Source organism: Martes martes (assembly GCF_963455335.1).
Source record: "Martes martes genome assembly, chromosome: 4".
In the NCBI taxonomy this organism is placed as follows: domain Eukaryota; kingdom Metazoa; phylum Chordata; class Mammalia; order Carnivora; family Mustelidae; genus Martes; species Martes martes.
The window spans coordinates 112256793-112284687 of record NC_137891.1 but is presented as its reverse complement, the minus strand read 5'-3'; the positions used below and the strand labels follow the sequence as shown (position 1 = coordinate 112284687).

Sequence of the window (27895 nt, the reverse complement as noted above, 5' to 3'; positions counted from 1 at the left end):
AATATTCCTTTGTATAAATTGACCACATTTATCCATCTGTCAATTGAGGGAAATTTAGGTGGTTTTCATTTTTAGGCTATTATGAATAAGGCTGCTATGAACATTCATATGCAGGTTTTTGTGTGAACCTGTGTTTTCATTTCTTTTGGTATATACCCAGGAGTGGAATTGCTGGTTCATATGGTAACTCACTTGATTTCTTTTGAATAAACATTAGTTTATTCCTATATATGGCAGCTTATTGGATATGTACTATTAGTCTATACTCTAGTATGTCTGTACTGTTAGTGTAATTTTGAATGTAATTCTAGCATCTAGTATGTTAGGTAGAAGGCATTATCCATAATTTAAATTGGCCTTCTCTTTCTTCCTCACTATTGCTGATAATATTGACTGTGTAAAGGACCAAAGAAATGACTCTGGCATCTCCTAATCTTTGTTTGCTTGCTTATTTTTGGTTATGGTTTATTTGGTTATGATTATATACAACATAGCAAAATCTGGTTTGTATTTCTTATTGAGGACCACAGTAATTTTATAAGAAACATCAAAGCCTTGAGTAATTTATTAATTCATTTATTAAGTCAGTCTCTCAACAAATATTGATTGAACCCTCCTAAATGCCTAGTTATTGGTTTTGGCTCTGGGTGTATAGCAGATATAAATATAAGTCCCTGCCCCTGTGGAGCTTAGAGTATATATGTCAGTGAATATCCTTAAAAAAGAAGAAAATGGAAAGAGTTAGACATGACTTATTCCTAGGAAACTCATGCCAGCTTCTAGTGTTTAGTGTCTCTTAAATCTTTCTACATTCTCCATATAATGTCTGTTCTCTGAATATCATGGAGATTGATAAGAAAATTGCTGTTCTTTGGTTTCTGTGATCTTTTTCTCTGGCTTTGAAAAATGGGACAAGGGATGCTTTTCTTCTTGTCTGGCATATCTCCATCTTCATAATCTTTCTTACCTAAATTATATCTGAGTAATCAAACCTTAATTATCTTAGTTATAGCTACCATCTGCATATTATCAAATTTTCAAGTTCTAGGGCATCATTAAAACTTGTCAGTTCAACTAAATTCATCCAGTGATTTTTTTTTAATTCTATTTTTTGTACAACTTCTTTTAGCATATACTTATTTGCTCATTGCATAGTGTGAGCAAGATAACTTTAGGTTAGATTAAATTTTGGACAAAATATATAATATGGTATATACACTTATAGTACATTTGCAGAATTTATAGGAAGTGAATGTACATACACATATACACACATATGCTAAAATGAAATCTGGTAGGATTATGTGCCAGATATTAACAGTTGGTATCTCTAAATAGTAGGTGTAGGCTCCTTATTTTTGCTAATCAGAATTTTCTAATTTTTCTATAGTTAATGTGTTATTTATGAGGGCAGACAGATAAAAAGGGAATTTTTTTAATTGAAAATTTTTATAATGGTTGGTGAGATGGTAAAGTTTTCATAAGACATGAGATTTAGGAAGGAGAGGAAGATTTAATAGAGTTAGTAGTGTAAAGAGGTAGTTGACTGGATTTAAAAATACTTAATTTTGATGGCAGTATACATGATATAAAATTCAAAATAAACACTGCTGGGGAACTATAAACTTAGATGGGGAACTTAGCATTCCTGTGCATATTTTATATTGCTGAGTTGTATGTTTGTATATCTTTTAGAATAATTTTTTTAAGGATTTTATTTATTTATTTGACAGAGAGAAAGAGATCACAAGTAGGCAGAGAGGCAGGCAGAGAGAGAGGGGGGAAGCAGGATCCCCGCTGAGCAGAGAGCCTGGTGCGGGGCTTGATCCCAGGACTCTGAGATCATGACCTGAGCCTAAGGCAGACGCTTAACCCACTGAGCCACCCAGGCGCCCCAGTCTTCATAAACCATATAGGTTGAATTATTTTGCTTATTAAATTTTATAAGTTGATCGTGGTATGTATCATTCTACTTTCAGCATATTTTTTAGGTCCTATGTTAATGTTTATGTTGATAGCTGTAGATCCAGTCAGTTTAACGGTTTGACAGAATTCCGTTGTATAAATAGGAGCTGCTTCCTTTTTTTATTGTGTAGAATTTTCGTTTCATAAATTTTGTATAGTTTATATAATTTCATTATAGATGCATATTTAGGTTTTTGATTTTTATGATAATATAATTAGTGTGCAGATGTTTTTCATTTATGTGTTTAGGCATATGTGCAGGAATACCAGTAGGATAGTACCTTAAAGTAAATTTGCTGAGTTATTTTACAGTCTGTGTGCGTTTTACATTTTGAGAGGGCGCCTGGGTGGCTCAGTTGGTTAATTAAGCAACTGCCTTTGGCTCAGGTCATGATCCTAGAGTCCTGGGATCTGAGTCCCACATTGGGCTCCCTGCCTGGCAGGGTGTCTGCTTCTCCCGCTAACCTCTCTCCTTTCATGCTCTCTCTCTCTCTCAAATAAATAAGAAAAATAGTTTTTAAAAAACCATGATGATAGGTGCTATTATAGATCTACCTAATAGTTGTGTTGATTTACACTCTCTCCGGCAATGTACAGGAATGCTTATACTCTTGTCAGCGCCATATGGCTTTTTATTTGTTGTTTCAAAGGTCTCTTTCAGTCCATTCTAGTTCATCTCACCTTTCTAAGTGGATTGACACATCAATAGGAACTTCTCTTTGCCCTTTGACCTTGTTGCTTCCTGAATGTTAAGTACATTATTTTCTGGTTGCAGTATTTCTTTAACTGTTTAAATGGTCTTTATCTAATGATTTGCTGTTTCTGTAGTTTACATTTTAAATTTATATCCTCAAAGTGTTTTTTTTTTTTTTAAGATTTTATTTATTTATTTGAGACGGAGATCACAAGTAGGCAGAGAGGCAGGCAGAGAGAGAGGGGAAGCAGGCTTCCTGCTGAGCAGAGAGCCCCGTGCGGGGCTCCATCCCAGTACCCTGGGATCATGACCTGAGCCGAAGGCGGAGGCTTTAACCCACTGAGCCACCCAGGCGCCCCCTCAAAGTGTTTTTTTAAATTTTTTAAAGAAATACTGGAAAGTTCACAGGTAGAGGAAAGTCAGTTGTGAAATTAAAATGAATTCATTGGAGAGGCTAGTAGTGTTTATGAAATGTACTGTCTCTGTAGGTACTCTCCTTTAGATTTGATTTCAGATATGAATTTTATTATGTATCAAGAATGGTAGAGTGTCATGGTATTTCTTCATCCTTTCTGAGCCAGCCCTCTAGTCCAGGTGTTTCTTTGCAGAATATGCTGTAATGACTTTAGGAAACATATATGCAATTCCTTCATGGCTTGAAAGGTAATGGAAATCAAGTCAGGCTTTCAGACAGTTTGTGATTTAGAAGTGATGACAATAGGAATAGAAATAAAAGAGGAGGAAGAATTGCATAGCATGTAGCAGTTAATATTTTAAATTCCTTCAATGTGACTTTCTTATAACTTTTTTTTAAACCTTCTTCATTGTTTTCCCTAGATCATTTCTTGAAAGCAGCTAGAAGCTAGAAATAGGTAATCCTATGTTTCAGTCAGAAGGTGGCCATTTTATTTATTATTACTCTGTCTATTCAAGGGTGTTCATTACATGTGCAGTGGGGTGAGGTAGGAAGGCAGTGATAGGAAAAACTTGAAAGTAGAAGTTTAATTTTCTTTTTTTTAAAGGTACTTGGTATCTGTTGCCTTGTCTTTATTTTCTTCCTGTATTTTCTTGGTTTGGGGAAGTAAAAGGGGGGATTTTGGTTGAAGTTGTAGCGTCTGGCTTGAGGAAAATAGGCTGAAGTAAATATACTGTGAGTAGTGCTTTTGGCCTGTTTCAATTTCTGGTGTGTTCCTGTCATTCAAAACAGTGCCTGGGACTGTGTTCCTGTCATTCAGAACAATGCTTGGGAATATTTATTGAATGAATGAAGGAATACATGCATGTGTGACTGAAGCAACTGGGCCTCTAATTCAGTAGGATGAGGTTTGCAACCTTCATAAGGTTTCAAAGACCTGAACTCTGTTACAAGAGTTACAGGATAGACTGATTCTTACCTTAGTCTTCCTGATCTAACCTACACACACAATGCCTTCTGATTTCTTGATCTATGATTCTGTAATGCATTCAGTGCCTATTAGGATCATATAAATACAAAGCACTTAGCAAAGTGTCTGACATATAGATGGTAGCTTATTATTACTCTAATTCAGTATACAAACTATTCATTTCAGGTTCCTCAACTTAGATAAAACTTACACTAAAGTTTATCTAATTATAGAATTTACTAAACCATGGGTATTTGTCAGGTGCATAGTATTTAACAAATAAGTGAATTGTGATTATAGGAGTTGGGGGAGGGTCTTGATAGGGGGATCACATCCTTCTCGTGTCTGTTGCCTGTTGCAAGAAGTTTCTCCTGTATGTTCTTCTAAACAGTTCAGGTGTAATAAAGTAAATAGCCTCTACCATATCCAAGTTATGTCACTTTTTCTTATTCCTTCAAAAGAAATGTCTGAGGGTGATAAGATTAATTACTGCTCTTAAGTTTCTCTGGTAGTTTCCCACTACACTGACTAAATAAACTTTAAATCTTTACTGTGGTTTCAAGGGTCCGTCTTTTGCAGGTCCTGTCAGCCTCTTCGGCTTCTCTCATTTTTATTCTCTTTGTTTTAGCAATTCTACTGTCTTGTTCTTCAGTGTGTGCACTAAATTTATTCTCGACACTTGGTTTTGCGCTTGATGTTCCCTGTGTTTGACTACCTTCCTTCCCTGAGGTTATTACATGGCTTCACTTTATTTATGTCTCAGCTTAAATATCACCTCCCCAAAGAACTCTGGCTTGTCATCCTGTCTGAATCAGTCGTTTGCTCATGGCCCTGCCTAGTGTATCTGTAACAACTTATTGGTTTATTTTTATCTGTATTTATCCTGCTAGAATGTGAGCTGTAGGAGTGAAGAAACCTTGTCTGTCTTTGAGTTTATGAAGAAGAGAGAGTGAATTGGTAGATTGCATACTGGAAATACTAAATGCTAAATCTAGGAATCTAAATGTTTCCAGTAATTACTATCAGGAAAATTCCTGTTCAGGATTTTAAAAACATTCTGCTGTTAATCAGGAAGTGGATAATAAACAGTCAGTAAGTACTTGACATTTCTTAGCTGTCTCTCAGATCTCATCTTCTGCTACCATCCCTTGCTTATAGTTCCTGTCAGACCGGCCATTTCGTTGTTTCTCAAGCAATTAAATGAGCTTATACCTTGGCATTTTGCACTTGCTGTTTCTTCTGCTTGCAGTATTCATCTCCCAGATATTTGCATGGCCCCAGAACTTCTCACTTCCTTATCTAGTTTTTGATAACATCTTATTTTCTTGAAAGCATGTTTGAAGAGCAGTGCAAGTTTGCACTCTCTAAACGCAATATCCATTTTGATAGTTGTTATTATTGACTTAGGTGAAATGTGTTTCTTTAATATTAGTTGTTATAAATATCTTAATTTTTTTGTTTTAATGTAGAAAGAGGGGAAAAAAGAGCGAGCTGTGGTGGACAAGGTGTTTTTTTTAAGACTCACACGGATTCTGAAAATCATGGTTCCTAGAACATTTTGTAAGGAGGTAAGTCTTGAATTATAATGTTAAGTGTCTAAGTTTTAAGCTTATGTGAGATCAGAACAATAAAATTATAAAGCTTTTGTTATACTACAGATCAGATGTTTTTTGTGTAGGTAATAAAGACTACTAAATTTTTTTCTTTAAATTGTCTGTTATCCTTGCAAGTACCCTTGTTGTTTCATGCCAGATTTTAAATAGTTTCCTCTTGTTTAAGAAATAGGATTTCATTGTATTTTATGTGAAATATTAGACTACTTCAGTGCAGCTACTCTAAATGGTGTTGTTTTATTATAACTAAGTTCTATTAATAAAAACAAGATTAAATTTAGAAAGACAAACCTTTTTATTACATTGAGATCTTCATAAGTCACATTGATATGGAATATGTTTGAAGGTTGTTCTTTCATATTTGATTAAATATGTTTTGAGATACCCAGAATGATATATGAATTCTTCCTGTATTTCCAGGAAGTGAGCTGGTTTTAGGAATAAAGTTTTTATTATCGTTTCCTTTGCCCTTTTATCAAGATTATCTTTATCATTATCTGAGGAGTATTTTTAATGATTAAAAAATAAGATAATGCTGTATTCTCCATCTTTAATCACCTTTTGTAGAACCAGAAATATCATCACCTTTGTCTCTTTACTCCCCATACTTCATCCTTTCAGCCACTGGTATTGGGTCACTTTTCATTCTAAACATTCTTAACATGGATATTGTAGTGTTCATTGTTCTCACTTCAAAGAAGCTCCCCTTTTTTATCTTCTCTGCCAAATTTATTTTCTCGAAATGTAATGTTTTCCATTGTTCAAATTTTAAAAACCATTGTACTTACAATCTATTAATAGCAGCAAAAAGATAAGATATTCCCAAAGCACTGTAATCCCCAAAGAGAACCCATATCTCCCCGTCATACTGGACTTGCTCTCTTTCTCCCTCATTTCTGCGTCATGGCTTGTAGATTCCACCCTTACCAGCCTCTAAAACATAATTTAATACCTTTTTTTTCCCTAATAAGATAGAGATAATATGTTTTCCTTGAAGAAAAATTAGAAAATACAGATAGATTTCTTTTTCCTTCTTGGTGTCTCTTAACTTCTCACTCAGAACTTCTATCAGTTTATTTCAGTGTCTAGAATATATTTTAATAAAAATGAGATCACATTGAGACTTTTAAAATCTGCTCCCTTCCTTATTTTTAAATATTTTCTCTTTGTGTTTCTCTTGAATTAGTCTCGCTTTCCATTCCTACTGTTCTCACTGTAGTTTTCTTACCTGGATTATCATCATCTCTTAATTGGTCCTTTTGCCTCTTCTTGTTTTCATAATAGTCTTTTTTCTAAAACCCTAATAAAAGCATTTGTCTTCTTTTTTTCTTGTAGGGTAAATCACAACCTAACTTTGATCTTTCTTTCACTATCATCTGCTTAGAAGAGTTTGCAATTTTGTCATCAGACTCTGTGCCCTTATGCTTTCATGACCTCATGTCTATGACATCTGTCCCCTCCCCCCAACAAAAACAGATACTTATTAAAAAAATAGCTTGATGCTCATTATTTTCTTGAAGTTTTCTCTTTCTACAACCCACCTGATTGAAGAATTCCTGTTTAAAATACGATCTTCTCTGGAAAGATTTATATATTCCCCTCTTAATCCATTAAGAGTTCAGTGCTCATTTGACTTTTTAGCAGGGGTTTGCTGAGTGTAAGATGAATATGAGATATTGGATAGATCTCTGGGAGTTAGTAAGGGAGATACCAGGGCCTAACTTGGCCAACCTCCAGCTTTCTCTAGGCCCAGCCATGCCGCAGAGTCATTTTACACATGATCTTTGAGAATTATAAAAATCCAAGTTTAACTTCAGTTCACTGGGGATTTCACTTAGAAATAAACTCTCATAGAAATGACAGAAGACTGGAAGTAGGGATAGAGAGACTAACTGATATAGGAAATAGAGAAATGATAATGTTGCATACGAATAAATGGAAGTTCATACATATCATGAGGTGAGGGGCTGCCTAAATCAGTGCAGTTCTTTGGTTTCTGACATATTCCACAAACCCATTCATCATGGAAATAGTAGTGATTCTAAGGCCATCCTTTGTAGAAAGGCATTTCAGGATTGTCAGTAATCAAAGTTTGCCAGATTTTGCTGAGACAAGTAAAGTTGGTACTTATTTTAAGGAAAAATTAAACCGAGAACAGAAAATCAAGGCAAAATAAACAATCTTTGTCTAGTGTTACCTTTATATGTCAAATGATTAATTTAGGATTGAGACTATTTAAGGTCTGAATTAAAAGCTAGTATTACAGTTAAAGTGACATCTACAGATACTATTTATTACAATTAAGAGGTTCTTCTTTTGCCAGTTGAATACCTAACTTTCAAACGGACTAGAGTAGGAAGATGGGATCTTTGTTTTCTGGCTGACTTTGGGGTAGCAGCTATCATTGCTCAGTCACAGAAGCTTTCTTTGACATTGTCTTTTCTTGTGGCTTCATTATTCTGTGTTTATGACTCCCTGCCTCGACTACACCTAAAGCGCTATACTTCTAGTACCTTCATCTTTTTTAACAAAAATATTTGTTTTGCAAAAATTACATAAGTAATAGTTGCAGTTGCCATGCAGCACCATCATTTTGAATTTAAATATATTATCCAACAAATGTCCCTGCTGCTACATGCCCTCTTCCCTGACTTTAGCTTGTATCTTACTGTCATTATTCTTCCAATTTAGAAGATTTAAATAGGGTCAGCTTTGAGTGCGTGCGTGTGTGTGTGTGTGTGTGTGTGTGTGTGTGTGTTAGAGGTTAGAGGATAGGTTCCCATCTCAGAGAGAGAGAATGGACTTCTGACTCAGCCTCTCATCTTTTCCCCTTGGTAATCCATCTTCCACAGCATTGCTTAAGTAATGTCAAAATGACACTTTTTAACATTTTGTTCTACCTAGAGGCTTGCAGTAGTTTAATATTGCTAAAGTCTGCTGGATATGCAGTACTGTTATTCATATGGTTTCAGTCTATTTCCTATTTCTCATTAAATCCTTTATCTTTTTTAACTCATAATCGTCATGCTCTCCTTTGTTTTACTTGGTCTGTTTAATATATTTCTAACATCATAATCCTCTTTTGCCACTCAGGCCTTCCTATTCTGCCACTTGTTCCACGAAGGGATGCAAATATACTTATCTACTATCCCGTTTTCTCATTTTCTGTGTATAAATTTTCATCACAAAATTGAGGGCAGGGGCAGTATTAGAGATTTTTCCAACAAACTGAACCAAGTTTATCGCATTAGGCACAATTTAGCCTTCAATATTTGCTTAACTGTACATTAATAGTTACTATCATTTTTTGTTTTAGACTTCTATATTAAAAATCTAAGACAATCACAGTACACTGTGATTCAGATAATTGAAGTTATACCACTACCTTCTAGTATGAAGACAAATTATTTGTAGGAAGACAAATTATTTGACCTGCCTGGGATTCACTTTTGAATTCTGGAAGAGAAAGTTAGATTAAATGATGTATAAGTCTTTTTCATTTATATTATATTTTTAAATTCTTTTAAAATTATATTTTAAAATTGCCTATACGTAAAATGTCAGCCATTGTATTAAAGCTAAAATAAAGATTTGAATTTAGAAATAAAAAATCTTTGCCAAGGTAATGTTTCTTTTAACTTTTAAAAATGCATTTATTTAATTTACTATACCTGGTTTATTTTAGACAGGTTACTTGATACTTATTGCTGTTATGCTGGTGTCTCGAACATATTGTGATGTTTGGATGATTCAAAATGGGACACTCATTGAAAGGTACTTTTCTATTCGCCTTCCTCCTATATGTACAAAATACTGATTTGTCTCATATTTAACATTATCTTAAGCAAAAATTAGATTCTCAGTTAGGTATAAATATTTAAGTCAAATTATATATTTGTTCATTTACTTAACAGATGTTTATTGAGTGTCTCCCATGTGCCAGGCATCCTGCTACTCTGTGATAGGGATATACTGGGGAACAGGAGAGACTTTGTACCAAGTCCTGCAGAGCTGACAGTTTATAGAGAGTTAGGGACAAGGAAACAAATTAAAATGCAGTATAATAAGTGCTGGAGCAAGGGTTAAAAAAATCACCAAGTAGGATGTCTAAAATTAATGAGATAATTTGGAGGAAAATATCAAAGCACTTCAGAGAATCATATTGAGAATGTTTATTAGAAGGAAAAAAACAATTTGTAGACATTTCCTTCAGTTTCTGAAGGTAGTGCTTTGTACATTTTTTTCATTATCATCTTTGTACGTATTATCATTATAATTGATAATTTTGAATTTAAAAACTTATAGTAACAGTTGGGATATTAACATTTATCTGTTAAAGATTTTATTCCTGATTATACCAATTTGAATGTTAGAGCTTTTTTTCCCCCCCTCATATTCTTGATTTGTTTCTCAGGATTTGTAGGATGAGGAAGAACACAGCTTAATGTCAAATAGTGTTACTGGACTTAATAACAAAACACATCAGTTCTCTGCCCCATTCTTCAACTTGTAACTGCCATTCCCAGAGCCAGTTGTTTTCTTTTCTTTTTACTGTTCATCTATACCTCTGTATTTCAATGTAACTTGTTTACTGTCCTAAATTTTTCAGTTTTAGAGAGTATGCATTTATTTCCTACTTTGAAGGATGAGAATTAGCTCTTTTACACTCCTACCCATGACCATGCTCATCCTCTTACGTTGTTTTATTGCATTTTTTGTCATCAGAATTTATTGTTTACATGATTTTTCCTGTTTACTGCTGAGCCACATGCTGTACTTTGGTAGTTTCTTTGATATACAACTTTTTGTTTTTCCTGGCATTTGAAAATTGCAAGTTTTTGTTTGTGTACCTTAGTTCTTTGCCTACTTCTTACTAATTCAGCTTAAGCTTATTTGACAACACTGTAACATCTTCTCAGTATTGTAATATGGTCATACACACCAGGTGATCTTTTGATTTTTGTCTGTTACCACCACACCCTATACCTCTTGTTAGTTTCTTGTCTTCCTGCCCTAATCTGTACTGATTGCACTTTAAGCCAACTAAAGAGCAGTCCACTTTGAATTTGCTTTAATTATGATCTTGGGAATTTCTTTCTTTTTTTTTTTTTTTAAAGACTTATTTATTTATTTATTTATTTGACAGAGATCACAAGTAGGCAGAGGGGAAGGCAGAGAGAGAGAGGGGAAGCAGGCTCTCCACTGAGTAGAGAGCCCAATGTGGGGCTCGATCTTGGGACCCTGAGATCATGACCTGAGCCTGAAGGCAGAGGTTTAACCCACTGAACCACCCAGGCACCCCATCTTGGGAATTTCTTGTATCTTTCTCTTGTGCATTAAATAACCTGTTTTCTGAAACCTCTGTCTTCCTTTTTCTTAATTTACTTTATCATTTTGGCACGTACATTGTTTTTCTGAGAAAGGGCACAATAGAAGTAAATTTTTGAGACCTGAACTCTTATATTTGATTGATAGTTTAGCTATATTTATACATTCCAACTTGGAAACCATTTTTTGTTAGAATTTTGAAAGCATCACCCTGTTGTCTTCTGTAGAGCTCAGCAGTTCTCAGCCTTCGTTGCAGGATGATTAGAATCATCTGGGGAATTTCGAGAACCATTAATACCTGGGCCCACCCCTAGAGATCCTGATTCAATTAGTCATTAGTTTTTGAGACATCCCAGGTGATTCTAATGTGCAGCCATGGTTAAACACTGCTAGTCTAGTTGCTGCATTGGGAATGGAGGTCCACTTCTGTGCTGTTTTCCCTTTCTTCGTGGTGGATCTGTTTTTAGCCCCCTGTGGAAGCTTTTATGATCGTTTGTTGTTGTTTTTGATGTATTGCTGGTGTTTAGGATTTTTACTGAATGTTGCTGTGAATTTTTCTTTTTCACTGTGCTGGGCCTAGGTGGGCTCTTTTCTTTTTTTTAATTGTAAGTGGGTTCAGAAAACTCTCTTTGATACCTTTTAATTTTTTTTTCTTTTTTTAAATAAACATATAATGTATTTTTATCCCCAGGGGTACAGGTCTGTGAATCTCCAGGTTTACACATTTCACAGCACTCATCATAGCACATACCCTCCCCAATGTCCATTTCCAGGTGGGCTCTTTTCAATTGAGAAACTCATTCTGCATTCTGAGAAATTTTCTTGTGCTTTTAAAAAATTCTTCCTCTCTTTTTTTTTTCTTTATTTTTTTCTGGAATCTTTATTACTTGAGTGTTGGAACTCAAGATATAAGATAATCAGATGATTATCTTATAATTTCTCTACTGTTTCATCTCTGACATTTTATTTTCTAGGAAATTTCTTTTTACTTTATCATCCAGTGAATTTATATTGTCATCATTTTATTTCTTAGAGTTATCTTTTTGTATAAATGTTCATTTTTAGAGCAATCATTCTTGCAAGTGTGTGCCTTTTTTTTTTTTTTTTTTAGCTTCCTCTATTGTTTCTGTTTTTTCTTGGTCCTTCATTCTCATTTTTTTTGTTCATGTTAGAGGCTTTCCTTAAGTCTGTCACTCTTCCCTGTCTATTTATCTTTAAAAGTGAAGGGCTAGGGGCGCCTGGGTGGCTCAGTGGGTTAAAGCCTCTGCCTTCAGCTCGGGTCATGATCCCAGGGTCCTGGAATCGAGCCCCGCATCGGGCTCTCTGCTCAGCAGGGAGCTTGCTTCCCTTCCTCTCTCTCTCTCTGCCTGCCTCTCTGTCTACTTGTAATCTCTCTCTGGCAAATAAATAAATAAAATCTTAAAAAAAAAAAAAAAGTGAAGGGCTAGGGGCGCCTGGATGGCTTAGTGGGTTAAGCCTCTCCCTTCGGCTCAGCTCATGGTCTCAGGGTCTGGGGATCGAGCCCTCCATCGGACTCTCTGCTTGTCAGGGAGCTGACTTCCCCCTCTCTCTCTGCCTGCCTCTCTGCCTATTTGTGATCTCTCTCTGTCAAATAAATAAATAAAATCTTTAAAAAAATAATAAAAATGAAGGGCTAAAAAACTTGCTAGAAGCCAACTTGAGGGCTTATTGATTGTTGGTCTCCCTGAATGGTGTTCGGAGAGAGTCTGGTCATTTTTGTGTATGTGCCCTAGTGAGGAATCCTCTTAGAAACTCCAAGAAGTTTGTTATAAACATAATAGAAGTGTTTATTGGTTGCAGCTAGCGTATCAGCTTTGGAAGATCAATTTTACTGCTAAGTTCTGCTTATATGAGCTGTGTGCATAAGTAATTTGAGTCCTTTGTATACCGTAGAGAAGACAGGTATGTCCTTTTATATGATTATAAAATTTTATATTTTTTCCTTTGATAACTTTATTATATAATTAAGTACCCTATCTATTAATAAAAATATGGGATCCCCAACAATACAATATATATATATGTATCATATATAGTAATATATATATATAATGTATATAACTATACAAAATATATTTCTTTAATAACAAAAATATGCAGGTTATATCTACTATAATCATCATATTAGCTATCTGTGTAGAAAGTCACATATTGCATATAAAGAACCTTCTACAACCTTGGTATAGTGTAGAAGAGTAGTTTATTTTTTAAACTTTACTTTTCACATTTTATGATTTCATGTTTCTGTAATCCAAAAGAATAATACTTACTCTTCTAAACTAGGCATTTCCAACTTTAATTGAATAGATGCTGATTTTAATTTTCTCATAGTCTTAAATGCCCTGGAGAAAATGCATTGCCGAGAGTAGCATGAGCCAGCCTATAATTTTACTAGAGTAATCAATTTGTTGGTTACCCAGGGTTTTTTTTGTTTTGTTTTTAAGATTTTATTTATTTATTTGGCAGAGAGAGAGAGATCACAAGTAGGCAGAGAGAGAGGGGGAAGCAGGCTCCCCGCTGAGCAGAGAGCCCGATGTGGGGCTTGATCCCAGGACCCTGGGATCACGACCTGAGCCAAAGGCAGATGCTTAAACTGCTGAGACACCCAGATGCCCCACTTTCATATATTCTTAACCCATATTCATCAATTATGAAGCAATCATTTTAAAGTAATTTGTTAACTTTCTCCTTCATAAGTATTTTTGAGCTTCTGTGTATGAGATCTTTGATACTTAGTTAAATTTAACATTTTTAAACATTGTGAATTCATAATATGGAACAGTTTTATTTGAAAAACAACGCATTGCTCTAACTTGCTACTAAAGCTACATTATAAATTGTTTGTGCTTTTTCCCTTTCTGCTTTTTCCAAAGAGGTTTAGATTCATCTATTTCTGCTTTTAAAAATGTCTGAAAGAAACTCATTCTGGTCCTTAATATACATTTTAATATCCTTTACATCTTTTTGGCTTATTTGTTAGCGGTGGCTAAAGACTTTGGAATATGGGCATATTTTAATAGGACAGAGTTCTTCTTCAAGGTAGACACTGGAAATTCCATGATATGAAGGAGGATCCTTCCTACCTTGTTGCTGTTATAATGTAATTATAAAGATATATTTTATTTCCAGCCTTTTGCCAACAGGCATTTTAAAATCATTTTAAAATCACGAAATCATCTTTTATAAAGATCCTTACGTGTTTTAGAAGCAATATGATATAAACTGTAAAATTACTCTTTATTATTATTTTTCTTTTGCAGTGGAATAATAAGCAGAAATAAGGCTTTATTCAAGAAACCATTTTTTAAATTTATAGCTGCCACTCCAATGGTAAACCGTTGCTGAATGATAGCATGTGCTTCACCAAGCTTTATAATCTTGTGTGTTTCACAGCTTGGGCAGCACTAAAGCACTTTGGTTTTATGTGAAGTTTGGTTCAAACAATTTTAATCTAAACGTCTAAACTTTTTGTACGGTCTTAAGTGCTCTTGTTTTTAATATTCTGATTTCTAGAAACATCATTTTTATGTGGTTCAGTTTTAGATATTTTCTAGCTCAACTTAAACTTTAAAAACAATGTTTAGCAGTTCTATCAAAATTGAACTACAAATTTTTCTATCTGTCTAAAATAGACCTAAAGTATGTTCCAAGGAAAGCCAGCCATGACAGAGGAAATGATACCTGCTATAAAGCCCTTTCAGAGAGTTTGAATGCACAAGTTTTATGTTATATTAAGATCTTTGAGGTCTTTGAAAAAGACATTTGTTAGTTTTGTTTAACCCAGGTTTTCTCAAACTTATTTGACCATGCATCTTTTTTTGCTCTAAAACACCAGCTAAACATTACTTGGCATTATTCCCCTACTCCCTCATAAAGATCAGATTATTTCCATATCATATACCATATCTTTTTTTCTATGTGGAGCTAGGTTTAAATCATTTAGCGCAATATTTTTCAAAATATAGTTTACTGACACATTAAAAAAAGTGTGTGATCAAATAAGTTATATCTTTTTAAAGATCATAGATGTATGGTACTCAGAGATCCTTTACTTATATGATATAATGGTTTTCAAAAAGTAGAATTCTTAACTTTAAATAAGTTCTTAATGGATATTTTTAGAACAGGTAAATATGTAAAATACATTAAAAACGTGAAAGAGGAGTTGTATAGTTGAAGTGTGTTAACAGATCTGAAGCCGCTAGAGAACCATTCTGAGGCTCTGGGGAACCCCAGTAGTCTACTCTCTGACCTATGATTAGTTCTAGTGTCAGCAGATAAGGCTCCATGGGTCTAATCCCACTGCCATCTGTTTGGGAAAATTTTTTTAGGATGCAGCCAGTCTCATTCTTGGCTGTTTTTCTTCTGCCATAGCAGAACACAGTAACTGGAACAGAGCTCTTCTGGCCCACAGGAGCTTAAAATATTTACGCTTGATCTTTTACAGTGAGAGTTTGCTGATCTGTCACTGGGCTATCTCTGCCATTAGTTCATACAAATGAGAATCAGGGTATTAAAATATTTGAAAACAAATACTAGTTTATTTCATCCATAATAACCCATTGCTGGCTCTATAAAGTTGTTAGTTGTTTCGCCATCTAAATCCCTTTTGTGGCAGCATGAGCCTTTCTTTAAATTACCATTTTTTATGAAGGAAAAGAATTAAGGAAATCATTGTTAGTTAATTTTGCCGTTCATAGAGTGATATTCAAGAAGCCTGTTTCAGATGTCAAATTTCAAAAGTTGAAAACCTGTTTCTGCAAGAAAATGCTTTTTGGCATCTTTTTTCCTTGCTGAATCTTTTGAGTCAATAAAAACTTCCAAGAGTAATTTTAGAGCTTTACAGCTTTTCTTAGAGTTCGATATTGCTTCTTTTGCAACTAATGCATTGCATGTGGTGGTTTGCAGTGGTATCATTGGTCGTAGCAGGAAAGATTTCAAGAGATACTTATTCAACTTCATCGCCGCCATGCCTCTCGTAAGTGTAATTCTTTAAAAATCTTTACATAGGGAAAACTTGGATCTTCCTAAAATCTTCAGAGATTTTTGCTTCTTAAGTTTACTTTAAAGATTTATGATACTAAATTCCTATCTCAAGTTTCGTTTTATAACTTAGAGCAGAATTTTGCAATGTAAACCTTTATACTAGATAGTAAAAAAGGAATTAGGTTGGGTTTAGTTTCATTGTATACATATGTGGATGTGTCCATGTGTGTTGTTTTGTTCTAACCTTTAGGCCAGGATTTCTGTGATGTTTAGTAGCATCCCACTTGATGGCAGTAGTGCCCCTCCCCCCAGTTTTAACAACCCAAAATGTTTCCAGGACATTGGCAAATGTCCTGAGGAGGCTAGGGCTTGGGTAGGCGTGGTGGCAAAATCTCCCTGACTGGGAACCATTGCTTTAGGCCCTAAACTATTAGAGTAACTTGAACCACTGATGTCATTTAAATGAAATTAGAATTTAGTATCTGAATTTATTAAAAATAAAGGTTGGTGTTTGGTTTAAATCATAAGTGATATTCTCAGCTTGGTTCTTTCTTTTATTGCTACTACAAGAATTTTATTATTTTTTATTATTTTATTATTTTAATTAATTATTTTATTTTTATTATTATAAATATGGGAGTAAAAACTTGATTTTAAACTCCAGCTAATTAGAGAATATGTCAGAAATTTAATAAAGCTTGAGGATACATGTACATGGCCTACAATCTAAAGTCTAAAGGCTTTAGAAAAAGTTGAGATAAGAATTGTAGATGTCATTAAGAGATGGAGATTCAGTGGACAACCATTGTTTTCTTGAGAAAATGTTTACGTAAATCTGAGTTTGGAACTATGGAAGACTTAATTTCAATATAATGATGGGAATGAGAAGTAAAGATGACTCTAGAAATTATGGTATTAGTTGGTACGAAATTTATAGGTTTTTTTTTTAACAAATGCAAATAGAATTCATTGTCTGGGGTCATAGTGCTTGTAGAAGGAAACAGAAGATACAAACATAAATGTCAGGACTCCTTTACACTGAATCCAAAGGGGACAGATTTGGCTTTTTGTTTGTTGACAGAAGTGTGAAGATGCTTCTCGTAATTAATGTTATTAACATATTAAAAAATTGAGTTTCAAGTAGAGTTTTAATATATCAGCATAATGGAGCCAATTGCATTTGCTTTGGGATGTTCTCTTTGTATCTTTGCACACTCTGAGTAAAACAAGAGAATCATTATCAATTTGGACAATCAGTTATAATCATAGGATTTGGGGACAGAGCCAGTGCTAGAGCAATAAATAATGATTTTGTGAATGGAAATGTAGTAAAACCAGTAATATGTGTTTGTTTGTTTCAGATCTCTGTAGTTAATAACTTCTTGAAGTTTGGGTTAAATGAGCTCAAACTATGCTTCCGAGTAAGACTAACTAAATACCTCTATGAGGAGTATCTCCAGTAAGTGATAACCTATTTTTATATTAAACATACTTGAATTGAATAGAAATGGTGATGATACTGAGATCTAGAAGTTTTACTTTTGTATTGGATATGTTTTTCAAGGAAGTTTTCTTAAATCCAGAAGCACATAGGCAAAGACCTCAGCAATTTAGGCTTTAATCCTAGCTCCTCCATTAATTTGCAAGTCATCCTTCTCTGGTCTTGCTTCCTTATCTTTAAGGACAATCTTTACGGCCTCTTCCAGCTCCAGACCTTTCCATTTCTATGAATTTGCCCTGTGTGCTAGAATGTGAATTTTTTTGTTTTTAAAATCCTCAGTTTTCATGTCATTTTCTTTCATCTGTTTCAGAGCTTTCACATATTATAAAATGGGAAATCTGGACAACAGAATAGCCAACCCAGACCAGCTGCTTACACAAGATGTAGAAAAGTTTTGTAACAGTGTCGTTGATCTGTATTCAAATCTTAGTAAGGTAAGTTTCTCTATTTTCTTTTTAAAAATTATGTGTTGATTTGTTGACTTTTAAATCTTAGCATATTTATATAGAATTGTTTTGATGAACATAACAGCATATAACTACTAAGTGCTTTTTTGAGAAAATTAGAGTTGTTATAATAGCTTTAACTACAGTTGTTTAATTTTCTCTATTATTTTTGTGAGATGCTTTGGCCAATTTAGTGTGTCTTATAAAGATTTTGTATGAATTTTGCAGGCTGATTTCAGGAAAAGAGCAGAAATTTGAATTTTTGTCACTTGATCTGTGGACTTGTGGCAGTTGTTAGAAATTGACCATCAGTTTATGTTTCTAGTTCCACATGTGTAACACTAGGCTGGACTTCTTCCTGTTCATTTCCATGCTTCAGTATCTCTAATTCTAATAGATCATTTGAGTAATGGTCAAAAAATCTTCACAAGATACTAGTTGATTTCAGTTTTCTAATTACTATCCCCCGCTCCATCCCAGAATATTGCCAGAGCTCTTGGGACTGAGGATAGGCCCTAGCCAGGTTTCTTCCTGCCAGTTTCCTCAGTTCTGATTTGTACTATCTTGTCTCACCACCCTTTATAGCTTTTACTGTTGTCTTCTCATTAAGTCGTCGTCTTTGCCATTACCTCCTGCCTTGTCTGGGACATGTACGGGGCACCTACGAGATCATCTACCCAGCATTTCCTCCTGTCTTCATCCCAGAGGCCCTATTTCCTACCACTATCCACATGGCTGCTCTTGGTCAGGGGTGAGAGCTTGTCTCAAAGTGGATCAATTATAGTATCTTTGTCCCTGGCCACAGTTGATCCAGATACCCTGTCTGAGACAAAAGAACTCTACACAGGGGGCTGGGTCTCATTGTTAGAAGAGGAATGCTCCTGCTTCAACCATGTGGCTGGAGGGAGGACAGGCAATTCTTAGAAAAGTGCTATTGATCTGCAAGAATTCCCCCACTCATGATAGGCCAATTAGTAGGTTGCCTTTTCACTTCATGCCACACTTTTTATTCGGCTTTGCAGAAGCCTTTGCTAACTGATTCTGTACTGTAGGAATTCTGACAACTATAAATTATTGATTAATTCATTACCACATTTTGAAGTTTGTTGTATATGTGTGTGTAGGGGCAGGGGAGTGTATATACAAATATTTGTGTAATTCTGTACACACTGTTATGTATTCCTTACATCTTGGCACTTGAGCAACTCTACAGCTCAGGTCTTGTCACATTGGCAATAGAGAAAAATATAATTGTAGTGGGCCCTGCACTACCGTATTTTTACTGTTTTTAATATCTCATTGTTTGAACTGTGACTTAAGTGATGAGTCATTTTTGTCAACTTTTATTTATTTATTAAAATATTTTCATTTATTTATTAAAATATTTATATTTATTTACTATTAAAATATTTATCTATTTACATATTTTACAAATATGTCTATCTTCTTGATAATTTATAAGGCAAAAAAGAACAGGTTAATCTTAACAGAAGCCAACAGAAAGGGATTGCTGTAGACTTAAAGTGAAAGAATATACTAGGGGTTTTTTTAAAAACACTTCAAAATATGTATAAACTTTTGATATGTCATTTGAATTGTCTCCGTGTGTAAGGAGCAGTATATTAATGTCTTAGTTCTAGAGGCTTGAGTTTTATATCAGAAAATTATAGGCTCATTCAGTTATTTCAACATACAGATATTGTGATAAAGTAATAGAATTAGGGGCGCCTGGGTGGCTCAGTGGGTTAAGCCTCTGCCTTCGGCTCAGGTCATGATCTCGGGGTCCTGGGATCGAGCCCCACATGGAGCTCTCTGCTCAGCGGGGAGCCTGCTTCTCCCTCTCTCTCTGCCTGCCTCTCTGCCTACTTGTGATCTCTCTCTCTGTCAAATAAATAAATAAAATCTTTTAATAAAAAAAAGTAATAGAATTAAAGCAATATTACAAGCAGGAAGAGCCTTTCATTTTATCGGTGTAGATATATAGAAACCTGGAAAGCTGGTACTAGATTTGAGGTTACAGTGCCTTTTATTCATTGTCTTTACAATGCATTGAGAAATTACTAAGTTCTAATGGTTAATTATCATAGTTGAGCTACCTTAATTGTTGGAAAGTGGAAAATGTTTTTCCCACTTGATTGTCAGTAGCCTTTGGTCATGCTATCTCTGTTTTAAGTTTCTTGAGAATAAGAACTGTTTATTTTATGTATTTGTTGGTCTGTATGCTGTTTATAGTACATTATATATGGTGGGAACTCTGCATGTTGACAATTATGTATTAAATGTTAAATAGCATTTTATATTTATCATGTTTTATTAGCTTTCAGTCTACACAATCTACTTCTTTTTAATTCTTTACCTTTTAATATTTACAGCCATTTTTAGACATAGTTTTGTATATCTTCAAGTTAACAAGTGCAATAGGAGCTCAGGTGAGTTTAAATCTATCTTTTAAATTGCTATAGTACTATGTTGTAAATAGCTGGATTGTAGAAATTTTTATGTATCTCAAAGAATGTGTTTTTACAACATGTACCTAATAAAGTCTAGTTATAAAATAATACTGTATTAGAGACTTTAAAAAGTACTCTAATTTGGTGTTTGAATTTTCCTTAAGTCAGATACTTGGAAAATTTTTGTGGCTTTAATAACGAGAAGTGCTTAAACATTGACATCATGTACTTACTATTGTAAAGTAATGTCTAAAAAGAGATTTGGAGACAGCCATTTTAATATGAAACTTCAATGTTAAAATATGAGAAATACCTTTAAATATAATGGTTTTTTTATGTAATATGTAATTTTATAATTACATAAATGGTTGACTATCTCCTGAGCCTTACCCTGTATCTTTAATATTTGTGTTGGTAAGAATGACCTTTAAATTTTCTCCGAGTATTCTCGTTGAAATACAACCTTAATCATGTAATATGTGATGTCACTCTTACATATTTATTATACAACCATATAATAGTGTGGTTGTACTATGTATATATGTACATGTATATGCATACACATCTTATAGTTGATTAACATACAGTTTATATAGTAGTTTTTGCTACTTTCCAGAACACTGGAGAAAGTAGGCTTTTATTTGAATTTTCTTGTCTACCATCCTAACCTGCTACCCTGTGATCTGGGTTTAATCATTCTTCTAGCTTGTTTTTACTATAAGCAGATGAATAGGCCTAATCCCTTTTGTCTTTGTGCTGTAATATTTTTATGGTACTTATTACATTTTTATAATACCTAAATATCTCTCCATGTATTCCTGTTATCTGATTCTGCATTTCTCAAAGGTAGAAACTATGTTTTAGTTCTCTCCTTTGCCCATTCTTGCACTGACTGTTGAAATACATTTGAATCAATCATATTTAATTTAAAAATACTGAATAAAAATCATAGTCCACACATGTTGTACTAGGTAGTAGGGAAAAAAAGATGAGTAAGGCACAGTTCCAGCTGAAGAAGGTTTACAGTCTAGTGGAAGAATAGGTATTCAGTTTTAATGCGGAATGATAAGTGACAGAAGTTTGATAAACATATTTAGTGTCCAGAAGAATTTGAGGTGATATTTAAGTTGCTCTGAGGAGGATGAGTAGGTGTCCATTAGATATGTCAGGCTTGCTAGGCACAATACTGGCTTCCTTAAATGGCATGTTTAGGGAATAGTTTATTCAGTATGGCAGAATATAGTATATAGGTGGGAATGAGGAAAGTGCCTATGATGAGTTTGGAAGGTAAGCTTAAAGCTTTCCTCTTAGGTTGGTCAATGGGTGATGAGGTTACTCACCAAGTTAGAAGGTATGGCAGCTACAAGCAAGATGTAGGAGAAGGGAAAACCAGGTAGAGCTTGTTTGGGAGACTTTAGCTTGACACCCTACAGAGTAGTGAGCTAAGTACTCTGTAATACTTGGTAATACTATCTTGGATTTTTAAGAGTGATTGGAGTAGAGATAAAAAGTAGGAAAGATCTAAGGAAGAAATCTCAGGGAATATTAATATTCTAAGAGAACGTCTGAGAGTATCTGAATATTAAGGGAATATCAGGTAGAGTTCCATCAGAAGAGTTTTAGATGCCATAGGAAGAGTGAGGATGCAATTAGGAGTTTTTATTTTTATTTATTAATTTCTTTTAAAGATTTCATTTACTTATTTGACAGAAAGAGGGAGAGGGAAAGAGCACAAGCAGGGGGAGCGGCAGGCAGAACTGAGCAGGAAGCCTGATCCGGAGCTCAATCCTAGGACCCTTGGGATCATGACCTGAGCCAAAGGCAGACACTCAACAGACTAGTCTAGGCCACCCAAGCGCCACAATTAGGAGTTTTTTAGGTAAGCAAATTCAGAAGAGCTGGGGATGAGATGCAGTGTTGGAATAGGAACAGAATAGATGAGTAGTTAAAAGTGTGAACGTCCAATGTGTATTTTCCCAAAAAAGAAATAATTAAGGGGGGAAATTAGCCAAGTCACTGTAGTTATTCATAGAAATTGTACATGTTGCATCCAGTGAATTTATTATGATATCCTTGAACATTGTATATTCTCTTCCAATAATAATAGGGCCCAACAAGTATGATGGCCTATTTGATTATTTCTGGGCTACTCCTAACTCGACTTAGAAGACCCATTGGTAAGATGACAATAACTGAGCAAAAGTATGAGGGAGAGTATAGGTTCGTTAATTCCCGGCTCATCACAAACAGGTAAGAAGAAATGTGTTAAATTTAGCTGTACTATAACTGTTTTTATGGATATTGATGTCATATAAGTTAACTCCAAAAAGTCTGGGAGACACTGTTACCAAAATTGTTTGTTTATTTACCTCTTTTGAATAATACATTATAAAAAATACCAGTTTTATAAAGTAGTAATCCTCAACATTTCTTTTTCTTAATTGTGTAGTATCCCTGGTTCACCTTCTCATCTCTTTTTTATTGACTAATTTTCTGTTAATTTCACTTTAACCACTCAAAATACATTCAAATTCAAGTTTACTTATAATATTTCTTCAAAGAAAATTCTGTCTCAGTTTATCCACAAATACTTTTATTTTGAGACTGTGTTTGCTCAGTAATTCAGTCTTCCTGCACATGTGTCTACCTATTTTCCTGATAGTTTCCAAAATAGGAAGAAAAAGTATTAGGCCTTGGAGCCAGCCTGATTAGTTTCAAAATCTGCCTCCTCTTCTTATCAGTTATATATTATATGACTTCTGGAAAGTTAGTTATAGCTTTACTTTTCTTGTTTGTAATAGGAAATACAGGACTATCATAAGTATTAAATATGAAATACATACAAAGCTTCCAGCCTAAGTTTTGATATGTAGTAGGTACTCGGTAAATTTTCTCATGTATTGATCTGTAAACTTTAAGTCATTTTGAGGGTTCTAATCTTTATGTAGACCCTAAAGCATTTACAGAATTACTTATAAGATTACTTTTTTAACAGTTTCTTCTTTCTTTGTTTCCTTATATTGCTAAAATGGTACCAGTTTTAAATAGAGTTCAGTGCCCTAGGGAGGCGGAGGAATAGACTGTTGATTAAGTGGAGAGGTGATCTGCCAAGTGAATGAAAGATGGTATCAGCTAGAATGCTTTCTTTTGCAAGAAACAGAAAACCCTGATTCAGGTAGCAATAACAATAAGGACATTTACTACTTGACATAAGAACTCTTAAGGTAGCTCCATTCCAGGTACAACATGATCAGGGCTCTGGTCCTTTGATGTTCTCTTGGCTCAGCCCTCCTCTGTATGTTGCTGCTTTCCTCAGCCTAATTTTTCTTATGATCACTAGATGGCAAAAGCAGTTTCAGATCTCACCAGCCCTCCTCCCCTGTAAAAAGCCCAGAAATAAAAACAGGCCATTTCTTCAGGAGAGCAGGGAAACTTTCCCAGAAGCCCCACCCTTGACTTTGTTTCTCCTCTCTTTGGCCAGAATGATTACTTGCCCTTGCCTGAAGCAATCACAGCCAAGTGATTGGCTTAGACCAAATGGAACTCATCATTCCTTATAGATGGGGTTGAGGCCGTTCCTAAACCCTTTGGTGCATAGAAAGGGATAAACAGGTAACTAAGAAAAGTGGAGTTCTCTTTCATAAGAAGGTTGTGGAAGAGAAACAGTGATGGATAGGCAGCCATAGTATTCTGGGTTATTTTTGCCCTTTCACGTTTTAGATTGGGGCTAAAATGAGAAGGAAGTAGAATGCTCTTCTCATCTTCCAATGGCTTAAACATGCAGAGGGGGTAGAAGGAAATAAGAAAAGTAATATAGGTATAGAATTATTTGTTAAACCGGAATTGTGATACACTGGGTCTCTGTGTTATTGTGTCAAGGAAATGGTGAAACACAGGTCAAACATGATTCATCTTTATACAAAGTTAATTTTGTTTGAAAGGGTTGAGGTAAGAGCTACCTTGTTTTTGTAATGGAAAAGATGCAGATATATTTTGGAGTAGAATATAAAATTCACATACATTTTTAAGGGGAAAAAATAGACTTTGAAGATTGGGTGTTTATCGAAGGCTTTTTAACTGTACCCTTTAGACTCCTGTGCAAATCTTTACTTTTCTCTGCTGTAAGAGTTATTTTTCTGGGATTTTTTACATTGTACTGAATTGGGAGTGGAATGACGAGACTTTAGAGTCAGGTATGAGTTATAGTCTTAGCTGCTTGACTTGCTAGCTGTAAGACTTTGACAGACTTTTCTTAACTACAGTGTCTTCATCTGTAAGAATGCCCCTTTTCTTCTAGTCACGATTCTTGTGACCCTTATGGACCCATTCAGGCCAGCTCAAGAAAAGGGGGGTTGTGAGGATATGGTGAGATTCCCAGCATAAGAACGACTGTGCAGCCAGGGCTCCTGGAAGCTGGCACTGTGAAGTCATTCGTACTTGGTTTGCTTTTCCGTCTTTCAAAGGCTGTATGTCATGGCATCACTCCATAGCTTCTATTAGCTATTGTTTTCTCCTCTCCCTTCTGTCTGTATTCCATTTGTCATCTATATAATGGCTGTCCCAGCCCTGCCTTCCTATTCGTCATAGCAACCTCCTTCTTATTTCTTATTAAAGAAATTAAATTAATTTTCTGAGAACTAGCCCAGCACGTCTTTTCCAGCTATATACGGCATATGCAACATGTGGCTCCTGTTCAGTCTCTGATCCAGTTTAGGTGTGTATTTCTATGCCCTCTAACCAGTCAGGCAAGGAGCAGGCTCTCAAGTACAGGACTGTGGCCAGACGCACCCACTAAGCTTACAGTCTTAAGTGTCTTTTATATTTATTTAATGTTTACATAGGTGTCATATAAACATATAAATATATTTATATTAATATTTAAATAAAATATTCAGTCATCAAATACTGTATTTCAATTATTTTACAGGCACCAGTAATATTGAAATTAATTACTAAATTATTTTCTTTAATAGTGAAGAAATTGCCTTTTACAATGGGAATAAGAGAGAAAAACAGACAATCCACTCAGTCTTCCGAAAGCTGGTAAGGTAGCATGCTTGAGACGCATGTATTTAGGGAAAGATTTTTTTTTTCTTGGCATTTGCTGGTGTATATCTGTATCTATATAGGTATATATATCTTCAATCTCTTATCTCTAAGATATTTATTTTTAACTAACTATGAGTATTTTTATAAAAAATAAAAGAATAAAAACTATCATGCCAGTATATTAAGGTGCCCAGTTATAAAAAGAGGTTGATTTTTTAAAATAAAAGCCAGTGTACTTTTAGAGGTTGCTTAGGAGTTTTATTTAGTGAGAAATTCTTTTGTTTCTGTAGCATTCTTGAAGATACTCTGATGGTTATGTTATTATTTACAGGAGGGGTCAGCAAACTATTTCTTTTTTTTTTTTTTTTTTTTAAGATTTTATTTATTTATTTGACAGACAGAGGTTACAAGTAGGCAGAGAGGCAGGCAGAGAGGGGAGGAAGCAGGCTCCCCGCTGAGCAGAGAGCCCGATGTGGGGCTCGATCCCAGGACCCTGGGATCATGACCTGAGCCGAAAGCAGAGGCTTTAACCCACTGAGCCACCCAGGCGCCCCTCAGCAAACTATTTCTATAAAAGACAAGATAGTACATATGTAGTTCAGACTTTTCAGACCTTATCGTCTGTATTGACACTCAAAAGTAGCCATATACTCCAAGGGAAGCAAAGGCAAAAATGAACTATTGGGACTTCATCAAGATAAAAAGGTTTTGCACAGCAAAGGAAATAGTTAACAAAACCAAAAGACAGCTGACAGAATGGGAGAAGATATTTGCAAATGATGTATCAGATAAAGGGCTAGTATTCAAAATCTATAAAGAACTTATCAAACTCAACATGGAAAGGACAAATAATCCAATCAAGAAATGGGCAGAAGACGTGAACAGACATTTCTGCAAAGAAGACATCCAGATGGCCAACAGACATATGCAAAAGTGCTCCACATTACTCAGCATCAGGGAACAACAAATCAAAACCACAATGAGATACCACCTCACACCAGTCAGAATGGCTAAAATTAACAAGTCAGGAAATGACAGATGTTGGCGAGGATGCGGAGAAAGGGGAACCCTCCTACACTGTTGGTGGGAATGCAAGCTGGTGCAGCCACTCTGGAAAACAGCATGTAGGTTCCTCAAAAAGTTGAAAATAGAGCTACCCTAAGACCTAGCAATCACACTACTGGGTATTTACCCTAAAGATACAAATGTAGTGATCCGAAGAGGCACGTGTACCTGAATGTTTATAGGAACAATGTCCACAATAGCCAAACCATGGAAAGAGCCTAGATGTCCATCTACAGATGAATGGATAAAGAAGATGTGATGTGTGTATATATACATACACACAATGGAATACTATGCAGCCATCAAAAAATTGAAATCTTGGGGTGCCTGGGTGGCTCAGTGGGTTAAAGCCCCTGCTTTCGGCTCAGGTCATGATCCCAGGGTCCTGGGATCAAGCCCCACATCGGGCTCTCTGCTCAGCGGGGAGCCTGATTCTCCCTCTCTCTTTGCCTGCCTCTCTGCCCACTTGTGATCTCTGTCTGTCAAATAAATAAATAAAATCTTTAAAAAAAAAATTGGAATCTTGCCCCTTGCAGCAACATGGATGAAACTAGAGGGTAGTATGCTGAGTGAAATAAGTCAGTCAGAGAAAGACAGTTATCATATAATCTCCCTGATATGAGGGATTTGAGAAAGAAAACAGGATCATAGGGAAAGGGAGGGAAAAATGACACAAGATGAAACTAGAGAGGGAGACAAACCGTAAGAGACTCTTAATCTCAGGAAACAAACTGAGGGTTGCTGGAGGGGAGGGGTGGGAGGAATGGGGAGATTGGGTGATGGACATTGGGGAGGATATATGCTATGGTGAGTTCTGTGAATTGTGTAAGACTGATGAATCACAGACCTGTACCCCTGGAACAAATAATACATTATATATTAATATTTTAAAAAGGCATATACTCTTTGTAAATAAGTAGGTGTAACTATGTTCCAGTAATACTTTTTTATAAAAATAAATGGCAGGCTGGATTTGGATTGTGGGCCAGTTTGTTGACCCTTGATTGAGAGTTAAAAACATTGTTTCTTGTGAAAACTATACATATATCAGTTTTTATTTTCTTGCCATTTGGAAAATTGGGAAAATTTGAGTAATTTTATTACTTCATTTAAAAGATATTGAGTGCCATCTAGATGCCTTTGCTTATTCCAGGTGCTAGTAATAATAGTGGTGGACATAACGTACAAAATCCTGCCTCCAAGGAGCTTACATTTTAGTGGAAGCTTGTGAAATTAAATCTATATTAAGGTGACTTACAAAGCTTAAAGAAATAGATATTTTAAATGATTTCAGGGTGCCTGGATGGCTCAGTTGGTTTTATTGGTTTTGGCTTAGGTCATGATCTCATAGGTTGTGCAACTGAGCAGTACACTGGGGCTCGTGTTCAAGAG

General features: G+C 35.1%; 1 protein-coding gene across 1 annotated transcript in view; it reads left to right on the top strand.

Annotated features, from left to right (window-relative positions):
* ABCD3 (ATP binding cassette subfamily D member 3) overlaps positions 1-27895 on the top strand; it is a 78056-nt gene that overhangs the window by 27700 nt on the left and 22461 nt on the right. The window contains exons 3-10 of the mRNA XM_080800901.1: positions 5514-5612; positions 9343-9431; positions 15915-15984; positions 17354-17451; positions 17804-17927; positions 20312-20368; positions 22497-22639; positions 25363-25432. Of these exons, the coding sequence (XP_080657027.1) occupies positions 5514-5612; positions 9343-9431; positions 15915-15984; positions 17354-17451; positions 17804-17927; positions 20312-20368; positions 22497-22639; positions 25363-25432 (750 nt within the window). The remainder of the gene's footprint in view (positions 1-5513; positions 5613-9342; positions 9432-15914; positions 15985-17353; positions 17452-17803; positions 17928-20311; positions 20369-22496; positions 22640-25362; positions 25433-27895) is intronic.